The 17,882-nt window shown below is 46.8% G+C and overlaps 1 protein-coding gene across 2 annotated transcripts in view; it reads left to right on the forward strand.

Moving 5' to 3' along the window:
• The window catches only part of ASPG (asparaginase), a 70,974-nt gene that overhangs the window by 37,415 nt on the left and 15,677 nt on the right, over positions 1 to 17,882 (forward strand). Inside the window, exons 9-12 of one of the 2 annotated variants that reach the window (XM_044272151.1) lie at positions 3,854 to 3,967; positions 10,450 to 10,569; positions 12,016 to 12,111; positions 12,609 to 12,772. In XM_044272151.1, coding sequence (XP_044128086.1) covers positions 3,854 to 3,967; positions 10,450 to 10,569; positions 12,016 to 12,111; positions 12,609 to 12,772 — 494 coding nt within the window. The remainder of the gene's footprint in view (positions 1 to 3,853; positions 3,968 to 10,449; positions 10,570 to 12,015; positions 12,112 to 12,608; positions 12,773 to 17,882) is intronic. The other variant, XM_044272152.1, reaches the window with a different exon arrangement.

Below are 17,882 nucleotides of genomic sequence, written 5' to 3' on the forward strand. Positions count from 1 at the left end.
ATGTCCAGGGCCTGGGGTAGTCTTAATAAGGTTCTCGACCACCCAGCGCATGAATATACTTTCCTTTCCCTGCTGACGGCGAGGAGAGGTGTCTCCTCCCCCTAAGGTGGATCCTCCGGTGGCCGGATTAGCCAATTATATGGCCCTTCCTGTCTTAGTCAGTTCCTCTTTCCAGGATGCTGTAGACAGACGCATAGACTCTCTTCCAGGTCCTTTTTTCGCTGGCAGCGCGTCCCTGTGACCTACCTTTCACTCAGCAGGGGTAGCCAGTGCTCTCTCGGTGTGGTTACAGCACCACCACCAGGAACTGGCCGTACGAGATGCGGCTGCTGACACACTGGAGTTGGTTCTCCAGATGTCTCAGGCTTCTAAGATTCTTTGCGAAGCTTCTAGGGACATTGTTTCCCTCTTTGCCCGCAGGTTGGCCATCTCTGTCACTCAGCGCGAAGAGATCTGATTGAAGGTGTGGGACGCTGACGCCTCCACCAAGCGTTCCCTTGCTAATCTCCCCTTTGGGGTTTCCAGACCTTATGGGGATCAGCTGGACGAGTTCATCTCTGCATGCCTTTTGCCGTTTCTCATCTGGTAGGCCGTCGCCTGCTTCCTCCGCCGGGGGTCTCAGGTCGCCCGCAAAGAGGCCTTCCTTTACACCAGCCTTCCCGGCACTAGAGGGCCCAGTCAGCCCGCCCTGCTGCTCCTAGGCCTATCACATGTCCCGATTGCGGAATCCCACCATCGATTCCTGCGCTTCGCCATTAATGGTCGACACTGTCAGTTTGTCGCCCTTCCTTCGGGTTGGCGACCACCCCGCGGGTCCTTGCCACGGTCCTGGACCGCTCATGGCGCTTCTTCGTACCAGGGGCATTCCTTTGCTGCCCTATCTGGACGATATCCGGATAGAGGCCCCCCTCTCTACCGCAGACCAAGGACAGCGTCCGGATCACTGTTCAGACTCTGGAACGGTTCGGCTGGCTGGTAACTTTCCCAAACTCCTGCCTCTTCCCGTCCCAGAGGCTCTCCTTCCGGAGGATGATTTTGGACACCTTGGCTGCCAAAGTATTCTGCCAGCCTTCAAGTCCTCCCAGATCCAGGGGGCAGTGTCGCATCTGCTGCGCTCCCCGTGCCTCTCCATTCGGGAATACTTGCAGGTCCTGGGTCTTATGGTAGCCTCTTTCGAGGCCTTCCATATGCCCAGTTTCACACTCGCCTGGCACAACAGGAGATCCTTTACCTTTCAGCGGGTTCGGGCAGCTCTCCCTTGGTGGCTGTTCCCGATGAACCTGAGGTCGGGGAGTTCCTTTCTCGCATTCTCCTGGACGATCGGCACCACCGATGCCAGCATCCTGGGTTGGGGGGGCGTTTTCCAGTCTCGCACGGTTCAAGGGATTTGGTCGACGGCAGAGTCTCGCCTTCCAATCAACTTTCTGGAACTGAGGGCGATTTTTTTCCGCTCTCTCTCTCCTATTGGACCTCTCTCCTTGCGGGCCTCCCAGTGCGGGTTCAAACGGGCGATGCCGCGGCCGTGGCCTATATCGACCATCAGGGCGGGACCCGCAGCCGGATGGTGATGCAGGAGGTGAAGAGAATTCTGACGTGGGCGGAGACGCACGTTCCGGTGTTGTCAGCAGTTTACATTCCAGGAGCGGACAGGAGTGGATCCAAGCGAGTGGTCTCTGCATCCAGAAGGGTTCGAAGAAATCTGCCACAGATGGGACCGTCCGGATGTGGACTTAATGGCGTCCGGGTTCAACAACAAGATCCCAGTGGTCCTGGCTCGCGCCCGAGATCCGAAGGCGTACGGATGGATGCGCAGGTGTCTCCGTGGCAGGACTTCAGCCTCCTCTGTTTTCCTCTCCTACCAAAGGGTCTACGCCAGTTCGAGGCGGAAGGGAATCCGACCGTTCTCATCACCCCAGAGTGGCCTCGCCGCGCGTGGTTTTTCGGACGTGGCTCGGTTGCTGGCAGACGCCCCATGGCCTCTTCCCGACAGACAGGACCTACTGTCTCAGGGCCCGTTCTTCCACCGGAATTTACGGTCTCTTCGTTTACCGGTGTGACTGTTGAAACCGCCATCCTGATGAAGATGGGGTTCTCGGATTCAGTGGTTAGGACCATGATCAGTCCGGGGAAGTCTTCTTCCTCCCGGATTTACTATCGTACCTGGATGGCCTTCCTGTCCTTTTGTGAGGGTTCGGGGTTCCCTCCCCTTCGTTTTTCCATCTTGATGGTACTGTCTTTTCTTCAGTCTGGGCTTGTGCAGGGACTGTCGCTTAGTTCCCTGTAAGCTCAGGTTTCGGCGCGGGCCGTCAGAGGTCCCTTGCTCTTAAGGGTCCGGTGGTGACTTTTCTTCAGGGGGTGGCGCATTCGGTTCCCCGTATGTTCCCCCTTTGTCTCCTTGGGATCTCAATTTGGTTCTGCGCGCTCTGCAGTCGGCCCCCTTCGAGCCTTTGAGGAGGGTCTCTCTGACTGTTCTCATCTGGACTTCCTTGTGACCATAGCTTCTGATACAGCTACATAGCGTAGTGATTAAAGTTCTGGGCTATTATGCAGTGGCTGTGAGTTCACATCCCATCACGAGCTTTTAAGTCAGACTGGTGTCGAAGCTGGCCGCTCTTTCCTGTCAGGAGCCTTTCTGGTTTTCCACCAGGATTAAGTTGTGCTCCGTCCAGTCCCCTTCTTTTTGCCCAGGGTGGTCTCTCCCTTCCACCTTGATGAGGATCTTGTCCTGCCTTCCTTTTTGTCCTTCTCCGGCTAACCCCAAGGAACGCACTTTGCATTCCCTGGATGTTGTACGGGTCCTGAAGGTGTATCTCGCGGCTACTGCTTCCGTCCGCCGTTCTTGGCGCTCTGGATCTGCTTGGCTATTTCCGCAGCTTGTCGCGCTTGTGGTGGAGTTCCCCCGGCTAGGATTGCCGCTCACTCCACTAGGGCGGTGGGGGCTTCCTGGGCAAGACGCAATCGTGCCTCTGCGTCTCAGCTGTGTACGGCGGCCACCTGGTCGTCCTTGCATACCTTTGCAAATTTTTGTCAGTTGCATTCACTGGCTTCGGCTGATGCGGCTTTGGCCGCAGGGTTTTGCAGGCTGTGGTTCCTGTTTGACCGTTGAGCGTTCCTCCTGGCGGTGCTGATATTTTTTCCCACCCCATGGACTGCTTTTGGACGTCCCATGGTCTGTGTCCCCCAATGGAAAAAAGTACGAGAAAAGGAGATTTTTGTGAAACTCACCTGTAAAATCTTTTTCTCGTCTTTTCCATTGGGGGACACAGCTCCCACCCATTATTCCTGTTGCAGGAGGGGTCTTTAGTTCAGTTTTTCTGTTTCTGGTTGGACCTTATGGCTTGGTCCGATGGTTTCCATGATTTTTTTCTTGCTCCTTCTCCTACTGCTTGTGCAACGCCTGAGTTCCTCCTGGTGGAGTCGGGGGGTATAGCCCGAGGAGGAGGAGCTCTTTCATTTGCATAGTGTCCCTCCTACTAATACCTCTAAGCTATACCCATGGTCTGTGTCCCCCAATGGAAAAGACGAGAAAAAGATTTTACAGGTGAGTTTCACAAAAATCTCCTTTTTTACACTGGACAACCCCTTTAACTCATACATGGATAGACTTCGCGTTACACAGAAGATATCACTTCCTTTGACCACCCTGGTTGCCCAGATAGGATTGCAGGCTGCTTAGCAGTGTTTACGTAAGGATCGTTCAGAATAGATTAGCTTATAAATAGTAAATACGTATTTAGTGGCCACGTGTGACATCCAACTGGCCAAATAGTTTTTCTTTAGTAAAAGTGACAATTTCTCCTATTACTTCAGACAGTAAATTGAAGTTTGGTTTTGACCTGTTTTATTTCTGCAGTCTCTTACGGTGGTCGGAGTGATTCCTGGATGCGATTTGACTCCAGAAGCTGCTCTGGTGAAATTGTCCTACGTTCTTGGCAAAACTCGCCTCACACTGGAGCAGAAGACTCAGGTAAGTGTCACAAGTCAAGAAATAAATCCATGACATGGGGCCCATTCATTTTTATTGGTTCCCCTGTTCAGATTTGGTGAAAGTTGTCTTGTGTATCACATGGTGAGGATTGTAGTGCCGCCAGGGGCTGGAACTATCTGTGTGTGGAATTTCTAGGCAAAAAGATGGATAAATCCTTTATTATACATTGGCTGCAATGGTTGAACTGCACTACCAGGCACAGCCACACTGGATAAAGGATCATCAGTGGGGGGCTTGGGGTGATGAGACCCACCTGTACATTGATATCCTATTCTGAGAATAGGCATTGGCGTTATATCCTGGAAAGCCTCCATGTGTTGAGGGTTACAGATATTAATGACCTTTCCTTAGGATAGATGCTCATAGACCCATTGGGTCTGACACGCAGCACCTCCACCAATCAGCTATCCGCAGCAGAATGAACGCAGACCGCTCCATACAACGTCGAGGCCGCACTGGGTTACACTTACTTAAATGGGAGCTGAGCTGCAGTAACCCACCACGGCCACTACACGGTGGTGGAGCTGTGCTCCTGGCTCAGTTTGTCAGTGTTTCTGTAGGCGGCTGCTGATGCATGGGGGTGCTGGGTGTCGGACCCCAATTGATGTGATACTGAGGACCAAGATGCCAGACTATCAGCTGATGCGTTCTGCCTTCGCCCCCTGGTTATCTCTCCCTTCTTAGCACACCCAGCTTAGCCATACCGCTGGTCTCATAGTTTTCTGTTTGTGTATCTAATATTAAAAAAAAGAATCCTTAGATCTGAATAAAAAAAAAAATCCATTAGAAAAATTTATTTTCCTTCTCTTTAATAACATCATCTTCTCAAAAACTGTTCTTAATAAAAGCCTATACATATTTTATTGTATTTTTTTTTCTGTGCAATTTTTCTTTATTAAAATATGGCCGGATCGGGCTTCCTAGACTATATTGCTGTTTTGTTTTTTAAATGAAATGAATTTTTAAGCTTCAGGCTTGCAAAGGACATAATGTAAGATACATAGTCAGCGTCTTCACAGTATTATGAGAGGAGCTGAGTTTTCCTTTAAAGGGGTTGCTTGTTTTGTCGTAGCCCGAGAAGAGTATCCAGCAATATTGACCCCTTTAAAACATAACTTTTACTAATAAATATTGTTTAAAATAATACCACAGTGGTGGTTCACCAGTGAGACATTGTGAAACAGACAAAAAATATAGAAAGGATGAAAAAAGATAATATATGCTCCTGTAAGGAAGCCGACCATTTGATATGGTATTAAGTAGTGAGTAACCAAAGGGCAGCCATGGGGAGCAATGAGCAGTGTCTGACTGAACCCTATGCTCTACCTCGCTGGTCCCTCAGCCCAGGGACGTCCCCTAGTGGTGGAGACTCCCCGTCCTCGTGCCTGGGCTGACTGCCCTGCACTTACCCTCCTCTCAATGAATTGATCAGGGCTCCCCAGGTACTGACGGATGTTACTATGTGTCCCAGGTAATAACAGGGACAACAACCCACAGGATTGAATAAAGATAGGTGAAACAGGGTATGTGTCACCCATAAACATGAAAGAACCAAGAACGCTGAGGCATCAAATGGTGCGTACCCAGACTGGTTCTCATGAACCCCAAGAGCCAAAGCACTGGGGCATCAGGAATGGTGCGTGCCCAGGCCGGCTCTCAATAGACCCCTACGCGTTTCCCCTATTGCTAGGATCATCAGGGGGTACTCACAGTCATGGGTAAAACCGTCATAATTATGCAGATAGAATATAGATAAATCAGATATACTTAAGTGATAGTGGAGGAACTAGGTCTAGAGACGCAAACGATACCAAGTATAGGACCGAGGGACCAATTGATAAATCCCGCTTAGTGTCCAAGGTAGTCTGAAGGCTACAGTGCCCAATAAGGTAAGGGCTAACGTCTTACCCAAGAGGATTTGGGTTGCATCCCAGTACGTCCTGTTCCTCCCACGTAGCCCATTTTGTTAGAAATGTCCCCTGACAATAAGCAGACAATGGGGTTTTCCAGTACGGTGTCACCTTTCCCCAGTAATCCACCAAACCTATAGAGGAACAGATCAGCAAGTGTTCAGGGTCACTGCAGCGCCACCACAGGGGAAATAAAGCATTACACAAGTCCTATTGAAATCAATAAGCCGCCCCCGTTATATATGGACACGCCGGGTCCGCTAGTGTAATAGATGCTCTTTTTAGCCAGTCATGGTCCATTTACACGTCCGCAAAATGGGTCCACATCCGTTACGCAATTTTGCGGAACAGGTGTGAACCCATTCATTTTCAAAGGGCCGGAATGTGCTGTCCGCATCTGCGGATCCATACTTCCGTTCCGCAGAAAAATAGAACATTTTCTATGAGAGTGCACTTTGCCGGTGTCCGTGTTTTGCAGATCCATAAAAAGCATACCGACGTGTGAATGGACCCTTAAAGGGGTATTCCAGTTATTCCCAAATGCTGTACTTGACTATCTCCTACGCACCCATATAAATAAATGGAGCGGTGGTGCACATTTTCGACCTTCAGGGTGGCTCCCTAATCATGCATGCTTGTTATAACCGGAATATCCCTTTAACTCTATACCCTACCATAGGCATACCCCACCACACATTAGGATGCTGCTGATTTATCTTGCTTTTCTTTACACACTCTGCTGGTCCGTCCTCCAACCACAGCAGCTGCCTTTACCTGGCTATACCTGCAAAGATTCTACCCCCCCCCCCCCCCCCATCTATCCTGAGCAATGTTGCCGATATGTTCTTCTTGCCACTGTCAAGTGGGTGGTTCGTGCGGCTGATTCTCAATGGGGAATGGAACAGAGCTCTAACACAGTCCAATCAGCCGGGCGACATCTAAATTGTTCACCAGTCCCTGTCTACGCTAGGGACCCAACCCCCTAAGCCTGGACAATTTATAGCGTCCATAGCGTATCAGGAGCCAAAACTAAAAGGGCAGAGGCCTAAGAAATCTCTGCAGCTTTAGCCATGTACAGGCAGCTGTCACAGGCAGCTGTCACAGGCCCAGTCATAAGAACTCCGCAAAAAGGGCGTTGAGGAATCATCCAGCCCTGATCTCTCTCCACCACAACTGCCCATTATAGACCATCATGCTGGCTATACACATACATGTCCATCAAACCTGCACACCATCGCTTGTATGTGTATGGTTGGCTGCGTGTATGGTTGGTCTTGCTCATCACAGGGTTCTTCATCATCTATGACTAGTCTATTGAATATCCCCTTGGCCTAAATACAAGGCATCACGCATAAAGAATCTATTATTATCGTTTATACCTGTCCAACTAAACTAGGATATAATGATGCAGTTTTTCAAGTGCTACCTGGTATTTAAGCAGGATGGGGAGAGTAGTGATTGCTCTATTGTTAGTACAGCAATTACAATGACTAGGATATGGGTGTAGGTGTGGTGCCCGGCTTCATATGGTAACCGAGAGGCAGCAGTATACCCGTCAATAAATTGTGACATAGGGCTACACTCTGTTCATAAGGGGCAAGCAGTGGGATCCAATACGTTTCTCCACATGCATATGATAATAATTCTATTCATTTCAGAAGTTTTTAAACTTTTCTACTCCACCCAACGTCTCCAATGCACATGACTGTTATGGTGATAGCGGTGCACTAGGCATCCTGTTAATGTGTCCTGGATACGGTTGTCAGATAAAGGCTACTTTCACACCAGCGTTTCTGCTGGATCAGGCAGGCTTCAGCAAAAAAACGCTTCCGTTACTGATAATACAACCATCTGCATCCATTATGAACAGATCCGTCATGAACTCCATTGAAAGTCAATGGGGGATGGATCCGTTTTCTATTGTCGGAGAGAACCCATTGACTTGCCTTGTGGGTCATGACGAATCCGTTTTTGCTACACATCCCAGGACGGAAAGCATGCTGCGGTTTGCTCTCCGGTATGAGAACGGAACAGACTGCATTTTGTAGCATTCTGTTCTGTTCAGTTACGTTTTTGTCCCCATTGACAATAGTGGTTTTTTTCCGGTATTGAGACCCTATGACGCATCTCAATACCGGAAAATAGAAACGCTAGTGTGAAAGTAGCCAAAGATGCCTTGTGCTGCTTTATCATCCAGTATTCAATAGGCTCCATTTACAAATTTTTTTTGGTTTGCACTTCTTTCAGTGGTAAAAAACAAAAACAAAACACTATACAATTTTTGACTATTTCTTTCCTATTTTTTTTTTTTTTACAGCTTCATTTTTTTATTTTTTTTCTGTATACGGTACATTGAAAATTGATTGTTCTAATCCAATAGAGCTTTCTATGGGGAAAAGCGCCTGAAAAAAAGCCAGAGCATGCTGCAGTATGAGAAAATGCACATAGGCGATGCAAGAAACTTGCTTTGGAGTGAATTAAAGTAACATCTGACTGCATGAAAAGAAAAAAAAGAACATGGGCAGTACAGAGAATCCCTAGGGGGACAAAAAAAAGTGAAATGCACAAGTTTTTCGCCCTTTCCCAATTTTAGGTATCAAAAACATAATTGATAACGCTGTGTCCAAAAATGTCCAAACTAGTAAAATAAAAGTATTAAAGTCCTCACATAGCTCTGTAGATGGACTTTTTTTTTTTTTATGGTTGTCGGAATATGGGGATGCAAAAAAAATTTTTTTTTTTTTTTTTTTTAAAGCAGTAAAATGTAAAAATAAATAAATTTTGGTAATGCTGGAATCGTACTGACCCGCCGCATAAGATTATTCCAGTTTTAGCTCACAGTGACTGTCATAAAAATGTTAATAAAAAAAGAATGGTAGGATTTTTATTTTTTTCCCCCACAAAGAATTTTCACATTTTCTATATAAAATACAGTAAATGAAATAGTGCTGTTAAAAATAAAATATTTGTCCCACAAAAGTCAAGCCTTCATAAGGTTATATAAATGAAAAAGTAAAAACTTCTGGCTTTTGGAAGTTGTGGAGAGAAAAAAAATTGAATGAAAACTGTCCTGGTCCCAAAGCGTTTAAAGAGGACTAGTCGGCTCTTCTGGTTTACTAAACTGCTAAATACTGCATGCATTCCCCACGGTCACTGTGTAGGGGCACACCCTGTTGACGGAGGGAATAACAGGAGTGCGCCAGTATTGTTATTTATAATTTAGTAAATTATGAAATGTCACTTATATCAGGAGGGGTGAATGGTTCTCATTTGCACCTAAACCTTTGAACAATTGTATTTATAACCAATACATATCCTAGCAAAACAATTTTTGTAATCTATTTTACTAATTGATTTTATTGTGTTTTTTATTGAAATAGGTCCTGGAAGTTCGGGCCTGTCTACAGTGCTTGTCACTGCAGCCCATACCGAATCCGTAGCCATATAGGCGCTGCAGGGAGCACACGTTGCTGCTTTTGCCTGCCGACTCTGCATAGCATATAAATGCAGGGTGTCATGTACTGATGTGCTATGCAGAGCGGCAGGTACAGAGCTCCTACCTGTGCCCATTCCACGCCACTAAAACCTGCCATAGAGCACAATGGTGCAGTCTCCTGCAGCCCTGTACTGTGCATAGCTCTGAGCGGGCAGAGGCAGGACCTGCAATGAGCGCTCTTGTCAGCCCTGTCCTCAGTGTGGCATCTATTTTAAAACAGAAAATCCGGTGAAAAGTGCTGTAGACCGGCTTGAACTTCCGGGATTTTGATAGAAACACAATTAAATTAATTAATAAAATATATTGCAACAATTATTTTTAGAAGATTTAATAGTTCCTAAGCAGACCTGCTTCCCGGCACTGTCTCTTGACTCCTTCGCTCATTGGCTGCCGTTGTGCTCCCAGTATGTAAACTTCCTGCGGTAACTGGTCCCCTTGCGTCAATTGACCATTTGTTGGCGATTGGCAGCGGCGTCTTCAAACAATAAGTTTAGATCCAGGGAGCCCAGCAGAGCAGCCAAGGCCATGGTGTGAAAGAAGCGGGTAAATACGCTTTCCTTCGCAGGTCTGGTCAGGGAGGGGGTTTACCAAACTCTTCCCCAAAGGGGCACAAACCCCTTTAAAGAGATTGTCCAGGATTAGAAAAACATGGCTGCTTTCTTCTACAAACATCACTCCAACTGTCCATGGGTTGCGTCTTATATTGCAGCTCTTGATCGGAATGGAGTTGCAGATGTGGAAAGATGTGGCACTGTTTCTGAAAGAAAGCCATGTTTTTATGATCCTGGTATTATCACCTTTTATAATGTCATGGCAAGTAGTTAGGGGTGTCGGGCAGCATGTCAGTGCCATTAGAATTGGGGGCAAGGAGTTTTCTTGAGACCTAATTGCAAGTGAATGCATATTGCTAGAATATAAAGTCCCTTCCTGAGTAGTGGGGGACCGACCATTCACCTAAACTAAGTGCCATTGGGACCGCTCCAATCAAGATGAGAGGGATGTGTGGTGATGTCTATACTATACCAGTAATATAACATGGGTCATGTTTATTGTAGATGCTGTTTGAGAACCTCAGGGGTGAGATGACCGTCAGTGCAACGGGAGCTAAAATTTCCCTGAGAGACAGCAAGTTTATTCAGGTTGTCGCCAGGTCTGTTGGTGTGAGCTGCAAGGAGGTACAGTCTCGTTGGAAACTCATTACATTTTTATAATTCCTCTTCTATAAGTTTACTTTCTTCAAATTATCAATGGCCCCAACAGAGAAGTCCGTGTCTGGACGACATGCGGTTATGTGCAAAACTTGCAGGAGAGATTGGCCACCAGCTATGCACAGTTAGGCTACTTTCACACCTGCGTTCAGGTGTCCGCTCGTGAGCTCCGTTTGAAGGGGCTCACGAGCGGCCCTGAAAGCAGCCGTCTGGCCCGAATGCATTCTCAGTGGAGGCGGATCCACTGAGAATGCATCCGCCTGCCAGCGCTCAGCCTCCGCTCCGCTCAGTGAGCGGACACCTGAACGCTGCAAGCAGCGTTCGGGTGTCCGCCTGGCCGTGCGGAGGCGAGCGGATCCGTCCAGACTTATAATGGTAGTCAATGGGGACGGATCCGCTTGAAGATGACACCATATGGCTCAATCTTCAAGCGGATCCGTCCCCCATTGACTTTCAATGTAAAGTCTGAACGGATCCGCTCAGGCTACTTTCACACTTAGAAATTTTTCTAAGTTATAATGCAGACGGATCCGTTCTGAACGGATGCAAACGTCTGCATTATAGGAGCGGATCCGTCTGATGAAACATCAGACGGACCCGCTCCGAACGCTAGTGTGAAAGTAGCCTTAGAGGAATTATCTGGTTCAGACAACATCCCCATACAAATATATTCTGAATGTGGAGAGGGGAGAAAGCCACTGGTGGTGGATTATCACTTCTGAGAACAAAAGGAGCGGGCATGTTGAACTCCAGCTGCCTTCTGTTGGGGTGAAAGCCAGCACTACCCCGATTCTTTGTACATTACATTTCTTTTGCTTGTCTGTGCCCGCTGTACTCATTGGCTTTGGCTAGTATTAAAGGGGTTATCATGGAAATTATAAAGATGACCTATCCTCAGCATAGGTCGTCATTATCGCATCTGCGGGGGTCTGAGTCTCGGCACCCCTGCCGATCAGCGCGGCGCTCACCCCATTCACTTCAGTGAGGCTGAGCTGCAACTAGATCATGTGATCAATGTATGGTGACGTCACATAGCTTGGGAAGAGTTGGACCCCCTCCCTCACCGATCTGATATTAAGGACCTATCCTGAGGATAGGTCTTCAATCTGTTTTCCAGGATAACCCCTTTAATTGAATTGGTATGGTTAGTCTTTTAGTTTTACTCACCACCTATGTTTCTTCCAGTTCTGGGGGGAGGCTGCTGGTTTAGTGTAATCGACCCATCCCCCAAGTATTGGGAGGGTGTTTTGGGGGAGTTTACTCCAATTTATTCCTCGTTTTGGAAGGCGTAAATGTTATTTGGATGGCATCCATTGGTTTTGTGCTTTTAGCTTAGATCTTTATGTATGTGCCCAGTGCCACATATGAAGTCATTGAAACTGGATGCCATTAACCCTTTCTTCTCTGTTGCAGGAGTTGGAGGCTGTCAGAGACGCGCTCACTCCTGCCCTGGCCTGTGCGGCTGCAAAAACTGGAGACGTTGATGCCCTGGAAGCAATAAGGGACATGGTAAGAATTACTTCCATCTGCTCATGTAGCGTTATGTCACCAGTTTTCATCTTCATCATTCATCAGGGTTCTTCATATTAAAGGAGTTGTCTGTAATTTGCCAAATCGTTCATGGGGATTTCTAGGCCACATTCCGTACTGGGCTGGTTCACTGCTATATTGCAGCCCATGTTACCCTTATGTGTATAATTCGGGACCTGGAGACCATGGCTATGAAGATGGAGCTTGTAAGGTCCTGCTCCAGGGTCCAATCTCCCTAGTGGTGATTTCTAAATAATGCTCTGGTGAGGGCCAATACAGCTTTGTGCAGGTTTACAAAACCAAAATCCCCTGCACTATGTATTCTGTATCTTCGCTGTACACCAACTTAAGTATAATTGACCATCAAATTTTTTTGAAAAATTGGTAATTTTGGTGTTGAAGATAAGTCACGGGATCTACTGTATGTCTGTGACTTGTAGTTTACTTTATTCCTTTCGGATTTTTCACCTTTTCAGGGAGCTAACCTGAGCAGTGAAGACTATGATGGAAGGACACCACTACATGTCGCTTGCTGTGAGGGACATTATCACGCAGTTCAGTACCTTCTGAATAATGGAGCCACAGTTTACGCCAAGGACCGTTGTGGAGACACACCATTGATGAATGCAGTAAAGTTCAGGTAATTGTGTGCTCTGCATTTACACGGGATGTCTTACGTCTGTAGTTTTTATCATATTGGGTTGAGCTTCTGTAATTACTGTATTGTTTGCATATGTCCCAGGCCAGTAGTCTCCAACCTGTGGGGAAAACTACTGAACAGGTTTAGGTCAATCCTAAGTCCATCTAGCTTGTATCCTGCTCAAGGCCTCGTTCACATCTCCGTTACAGAGATTCAGTTACCCGATCCGATGCAAATGTCAGCTGGACAAAAAGGCCGCTGCATGCAACAGTTTTTGTCCGGCTGGAACCTGGCATTTATGCTGGAAAGCGGACAGATCACCCACGGAGCTCAGTGAAGTAGAGCAGGGATGCTCACCCTGTGACCCTCCAGCTGTTGTAAAACTACAACTCCAACCATGCCCTGCTGAAGGCTGATAGCTGTAGGCTGTTCAGGCATGCTGGAAGTTGTAGTTTTGCAACAGCTGGAGGGCCGCAGGTTGAGCATGTCTGAAGTAGAGAATACGGCAGTGCCAGATCCTGCAATCCGGCAGACTGCTCTGTGCCGTATTAGCCAGCCACATCTCCATACGGAGATGTGAACGTAGCCTAAGGTAAAAAGTAACATTTTCCTTCCCTTAAGGCCTCATGCACACGACCGTTTTTTTTTAAGGTCCGCAAAAACGGAGTCCGTGATCCGTGACCGTTTTTTCGTCCGTGGGTCTTCCTTGTTTTTTGGAGGATCCACAGACATGAAAAATGAAAAAAAATAAATCTAAGTCAAGTTTGCCATTGAAATGATAGGAAACAACGGACACGGATCACGGACACGGATGACAATCTTGTGTGCATCCGTGATTTTTCACGGACCCATTGACTTGAATGGGTCCGTGAACCGTTGCCCGTGAAAAAAATAGGACAGGTCCTATTTTTTTCACGGCCAGGAAACACGGATCACGGATGCGGCTGCCAAACGGTGCATTTTCCGATTTTTCCACGGACCCATTGAAAGTCAATGGGTCAGTGAAAAAAAACGGCACAACGGCCACGGATGCACACAACGGTCGTGTGCATGAGGCCTAAGGCTACATGCACACGACCGTTGTGTGTTTTGCGGTCCACAAATTGTGGATGGCGTCTGTGTGCGTTCCGTAATTTGCAGAACAGCACGGGCAGCCTTTAATATAACTACCTATTCTTGTCCGCAAAGCGTGGACAAGAATAGGACGGGTTATATATTTCTTATTTTTTTGCAGACCACAGAACGGAGCAACGGAGTGCTGTCCGCATCTTTTGCGGCCCCATTGAAGTGAATGGGTCCGCATCTGAGCCGCCAAAACTGCGGATCGGATGCGGACCAAAACAACGGCCGTGTGCATGAGGCCTAAGGTAGACGGCTGCATCGAGTGGAGTGCTCACTCTGCATAGGGTGAGACCACATGGCTGTATGCGACACAGCTACCCACATCAGCCAATGGCCGCACAATTTTGCAGTAAAATTTCGTGGACATTGGCTGCCGTGGGTGTGCGTTCAGTTGCACCTTGTGGTCCTATTATCATAAAATGGTGAACTCCTTGATATTGACCTCATCAAGAGCAATGTACATGTGCAGCTGGAACTGCAATTATCTAGAAATTTTTCTAAGGATGTAACATTCAGTATTCATGGAAAAGATTCAAAATGTCGTATGTGGCCAAAACTAGAATGTTTTGGGGGGAAAAATAATAATAATATAAGTCAGAAGTGCGAATAAAGTTTATTCTGTAAGATAAGCATGTACAGACAGAAGATTCTGGAAGGTGGAACCGCCTTCCTATTGACGTACCTGCTGTCGACAGACCGTGATGAAACACTTGATGCGTTCTGTAGCAATCGCAGGCTAATTCACTCCATGTAATTACCGTGTAGGCTCTCCTCCTAGGTGAGGGCTGTTCTCAGCAGGATCCTTTTTTTTTTTTTTCTTTCTTGCACAAAAAAAAGAATAGACTAAACTATAAGTTATCGTATGACTGGATCATTCCGTTTGGTTAGAAGCGTCTCCTAAAGAATATGTGGATCAGTGAGTGTCTGACTGCTAAGACCCCAGAAGCGCCACCACAGGGCAATGAAACATTACACAGTGTCCAATGGTATTAAAGGGGCATTCTTGGTTGTTACAAGTTATCCCCTATCCATAGGATAAGATATAACCACTAGAACCCTGTACCCCTCAGAGCGACAGGTCAGGCATACACATGCTGCTCCATTCATCTCTATAGGAGTTGTGGAAATAGCCAAGGCCTGTATTCGGCTGCCTGCAGAACTCCCATAGAGATGAATGGAGCAGGAGTGCGTATACCCAACCTGCCGCTCAGTTCATTTTATGGGGGCTCTGAGATAGGACCCCCACCAATCTAATAGTTCTCCCAGAATACTCTTTTTAATATCATTTGGCACCATGTAAAGCTTCAGGCCCCTGTGGTGGCTCAGCAGGGAAATGAACCCTTCCTGGAGGGTTCCTCCACAGATTGCACCTTTCCCTCTTCTAACAAAAATGAATGATCCCGTTAGCAATACAAGTAAATACCTAAAGGGTGGGCTATCATTAAGATAAAGCTTTTATGTGTTTCTGTTGGTTGGTTCCCTCTGGTCATTGTTCAGATTTTTGCCATTGGCAGCAGAAAGGTTAAACTTTTATTTTCTGTGCAAGAGTTGAACTTTACTAATGTGAGAAAGTAGGCCCCTGGTGCCGCACCCTGCCAGCGCCTCGGGTCCTTCTGGAAGATGAAAGGTAACTGCACCACTCCTGTTCTGAGGCAGGATCGCATACAACGCCGCTGTCATTACGTATTCCAAAGTGAGATGTTGGGACAGGCTTGCAGCCTCGGGAGCGCCTGCTTGGGCTTGTTGGGGTGGAATTATATAATCCAGGCACTGCTTGTTTTTTCTCTTCAGGATTTTCTTTCCCCAGAGCACCCCGAATTCCTTAGGTGTCTGTAAACTGTAGAAAGCTTCAATCTGAAAAGAAAAAGAATAGTGAAGTCTGAGTTTTCCTGTTAAAGGGGTTTTCAGATTTCTATGGAAGCCGCCCCCTAGTGCCTGTGAGAGTGATGAGTGATCAAACTGTAAAAGAACATATACCCACGACCTGACCCTCCAGCCCTGCCGCCCCAGTAGTAGCTATATACACATGAAAGAGCAGGGATAAAGTGTGTATACGATCCTATAGGGAAACCTCATCACAGCCCCTTCAAGTCACATGTTAATGTTAAATATTTTTATATTTTAATAGTATGGACGTTTTTGCACGTGGCAAAGCCCATGATATTTAAATTTTTTTAAATAATTTTATGTATTTGTAATTTTGAGGAAAGGGGGAGTGGTTTGAATTTTTGTGTTTTTTTTTTTTTTTTTTTTTATATATTATTTTTTTTTTTACTTTTTAATAGCAAGCAATCTTAGATTGCTTCTTTCATAGACTCCAGTGCATTAGTATTGGAGTCTATGATAATTACACAGGCAGGCTCTCCATAGGAACTAGTGTGCAGCAGCCCTGTACCACTCCTGAGCACTGGGGCTGCCGCACACTGCATCCGCCTCCCTCGATCCTCGCCGGAGCACGCTCCCAGCCTTTAACTTCTCAGATGCCATGTCCACATTTGACCACAGCATCTGAGGGGTTAAATGTAAGCGATCGCCGTTTTCGTCGATCACCTACAGTAGAGCCTGATGTTTAAAACCGCGAGCGGAGCAGGCACCGTTTTTAAATGCCTGGCCGCCGATGTAAATTTACGTGGGGCGGTTGGGAAAGGGTTAACGTTATTGTCCAGGATTTTGAGGGCTTCTCCTCAGGATACGCCATTGATGTGTGATCAGTGGGGGTCCAACACCATGCACTCCTGCCGATCAGCTGTTTGGTTGTAGCCTCGGCATCGGAAGTAAACACTGGAATTACACAGCTCCATCCATTGGGTAGTGGACGGAGATGGTTTCCATTCACTTCAATGAGTTATCAGCTGCGTCCACTACACAATGGACTGAGCTGTGTAGTGCTGGCGCCTACAGCTGATTGGCGGAGGTGCAGGATGTTGGGCCCATCCTGAGGATAGGTCATCACTATCAATATCCTGGGCAACTCCTTCAAAGAGGATCTGTCCACTCTCCAACATGTCTGGTTTAGGAAATACTTTGTTTTCATAAAATAACAACAAATCCGGAGCGTCTTTTCTTATAACTTTGCTCCTCTGCTATTTCTCCTGGATAAATTGACAACTGCCCGTTACCATTCCCGTGTGCATAGTCGGACAGGGATAGCACTGCATGAAGCCGAATGGTAAGGCTGCGTTGTCGGTTATGCTTCCTGGATTTGTATGAATAAAGTGAGGGCTGGAACAATGCAGACTTGTAAGAAAAGATACTCCAGAGTAATCCAGTGGAGAATAAAATGTTCCCTGAAGCAGACATTTGGGAGAGGAGGCAGGTCCTCTTAAAGGGGTTGTCCAGTGCATGGGGAAGAGCTGCATTACTATCCACAGGCCATAGACAAGGTGGTGCTGGTTTTTGTTTGATTTTATTATTTTTTTAGGGATGTTTGGTAAGAAACTCAGTTTAATCCTGGATAATGAGAAAATTGCTTAGTTATTCAGTGATCTCCCGTGATACGTTGACACATAGCTAGTCAGATTTTACCATCCTGGAGAAGCTGGAGGCATGCCAGCCCGTGTGATGTGTCATCCAGCTATCTGAGCAACAGATATCACTATTAAATGGCTGAATTATTTTTTTCTTTCTATAAGCAATGCAATGTTCCTGTTAGGTACTCTGGTATTCTCAATGGGAAAATAGAGATGTTGGTGGAATATTTGGAGCATATAATACAGACTGTGCAGAGTCCTGTATATGAATAAATAAGAGATTTCTCTTCATTGGTGGTGCCCCCCCACCCCCACATTAAAAACATTGGTAGCTCCGATCAGTTACCATGGCAGCCAGGACGCTATTGAAGCCCTGGCTGTCATAGTAAGCTCCATGCTGCTGTGTGCACAAAGAACAGGGCAGCAGGGACAGTGTGAGCTCCTATTCACCCTGATGGAGATCTATCAGGGTGAATAGGACAAGGGTTCTAGTCCCTAAGGGGGCTAAAAGTTAGTAG

This window comes from Bufo gargarizans, chromosome 11 (assembly GCF_014858855.1).
Source record: "Bufo gargarizans isolate SCDJY-AF-19 chromosome 11, ASM1485885v1, whole genome shotgun sequence".
In the NCBI taxonomy this organism is placed as follows: domain Eukaryota; kingdom Metazoa; phylum Chordata; class Amphibia; order Anura; family Bufonidae; genus Bufo; species Bufo gargarizans.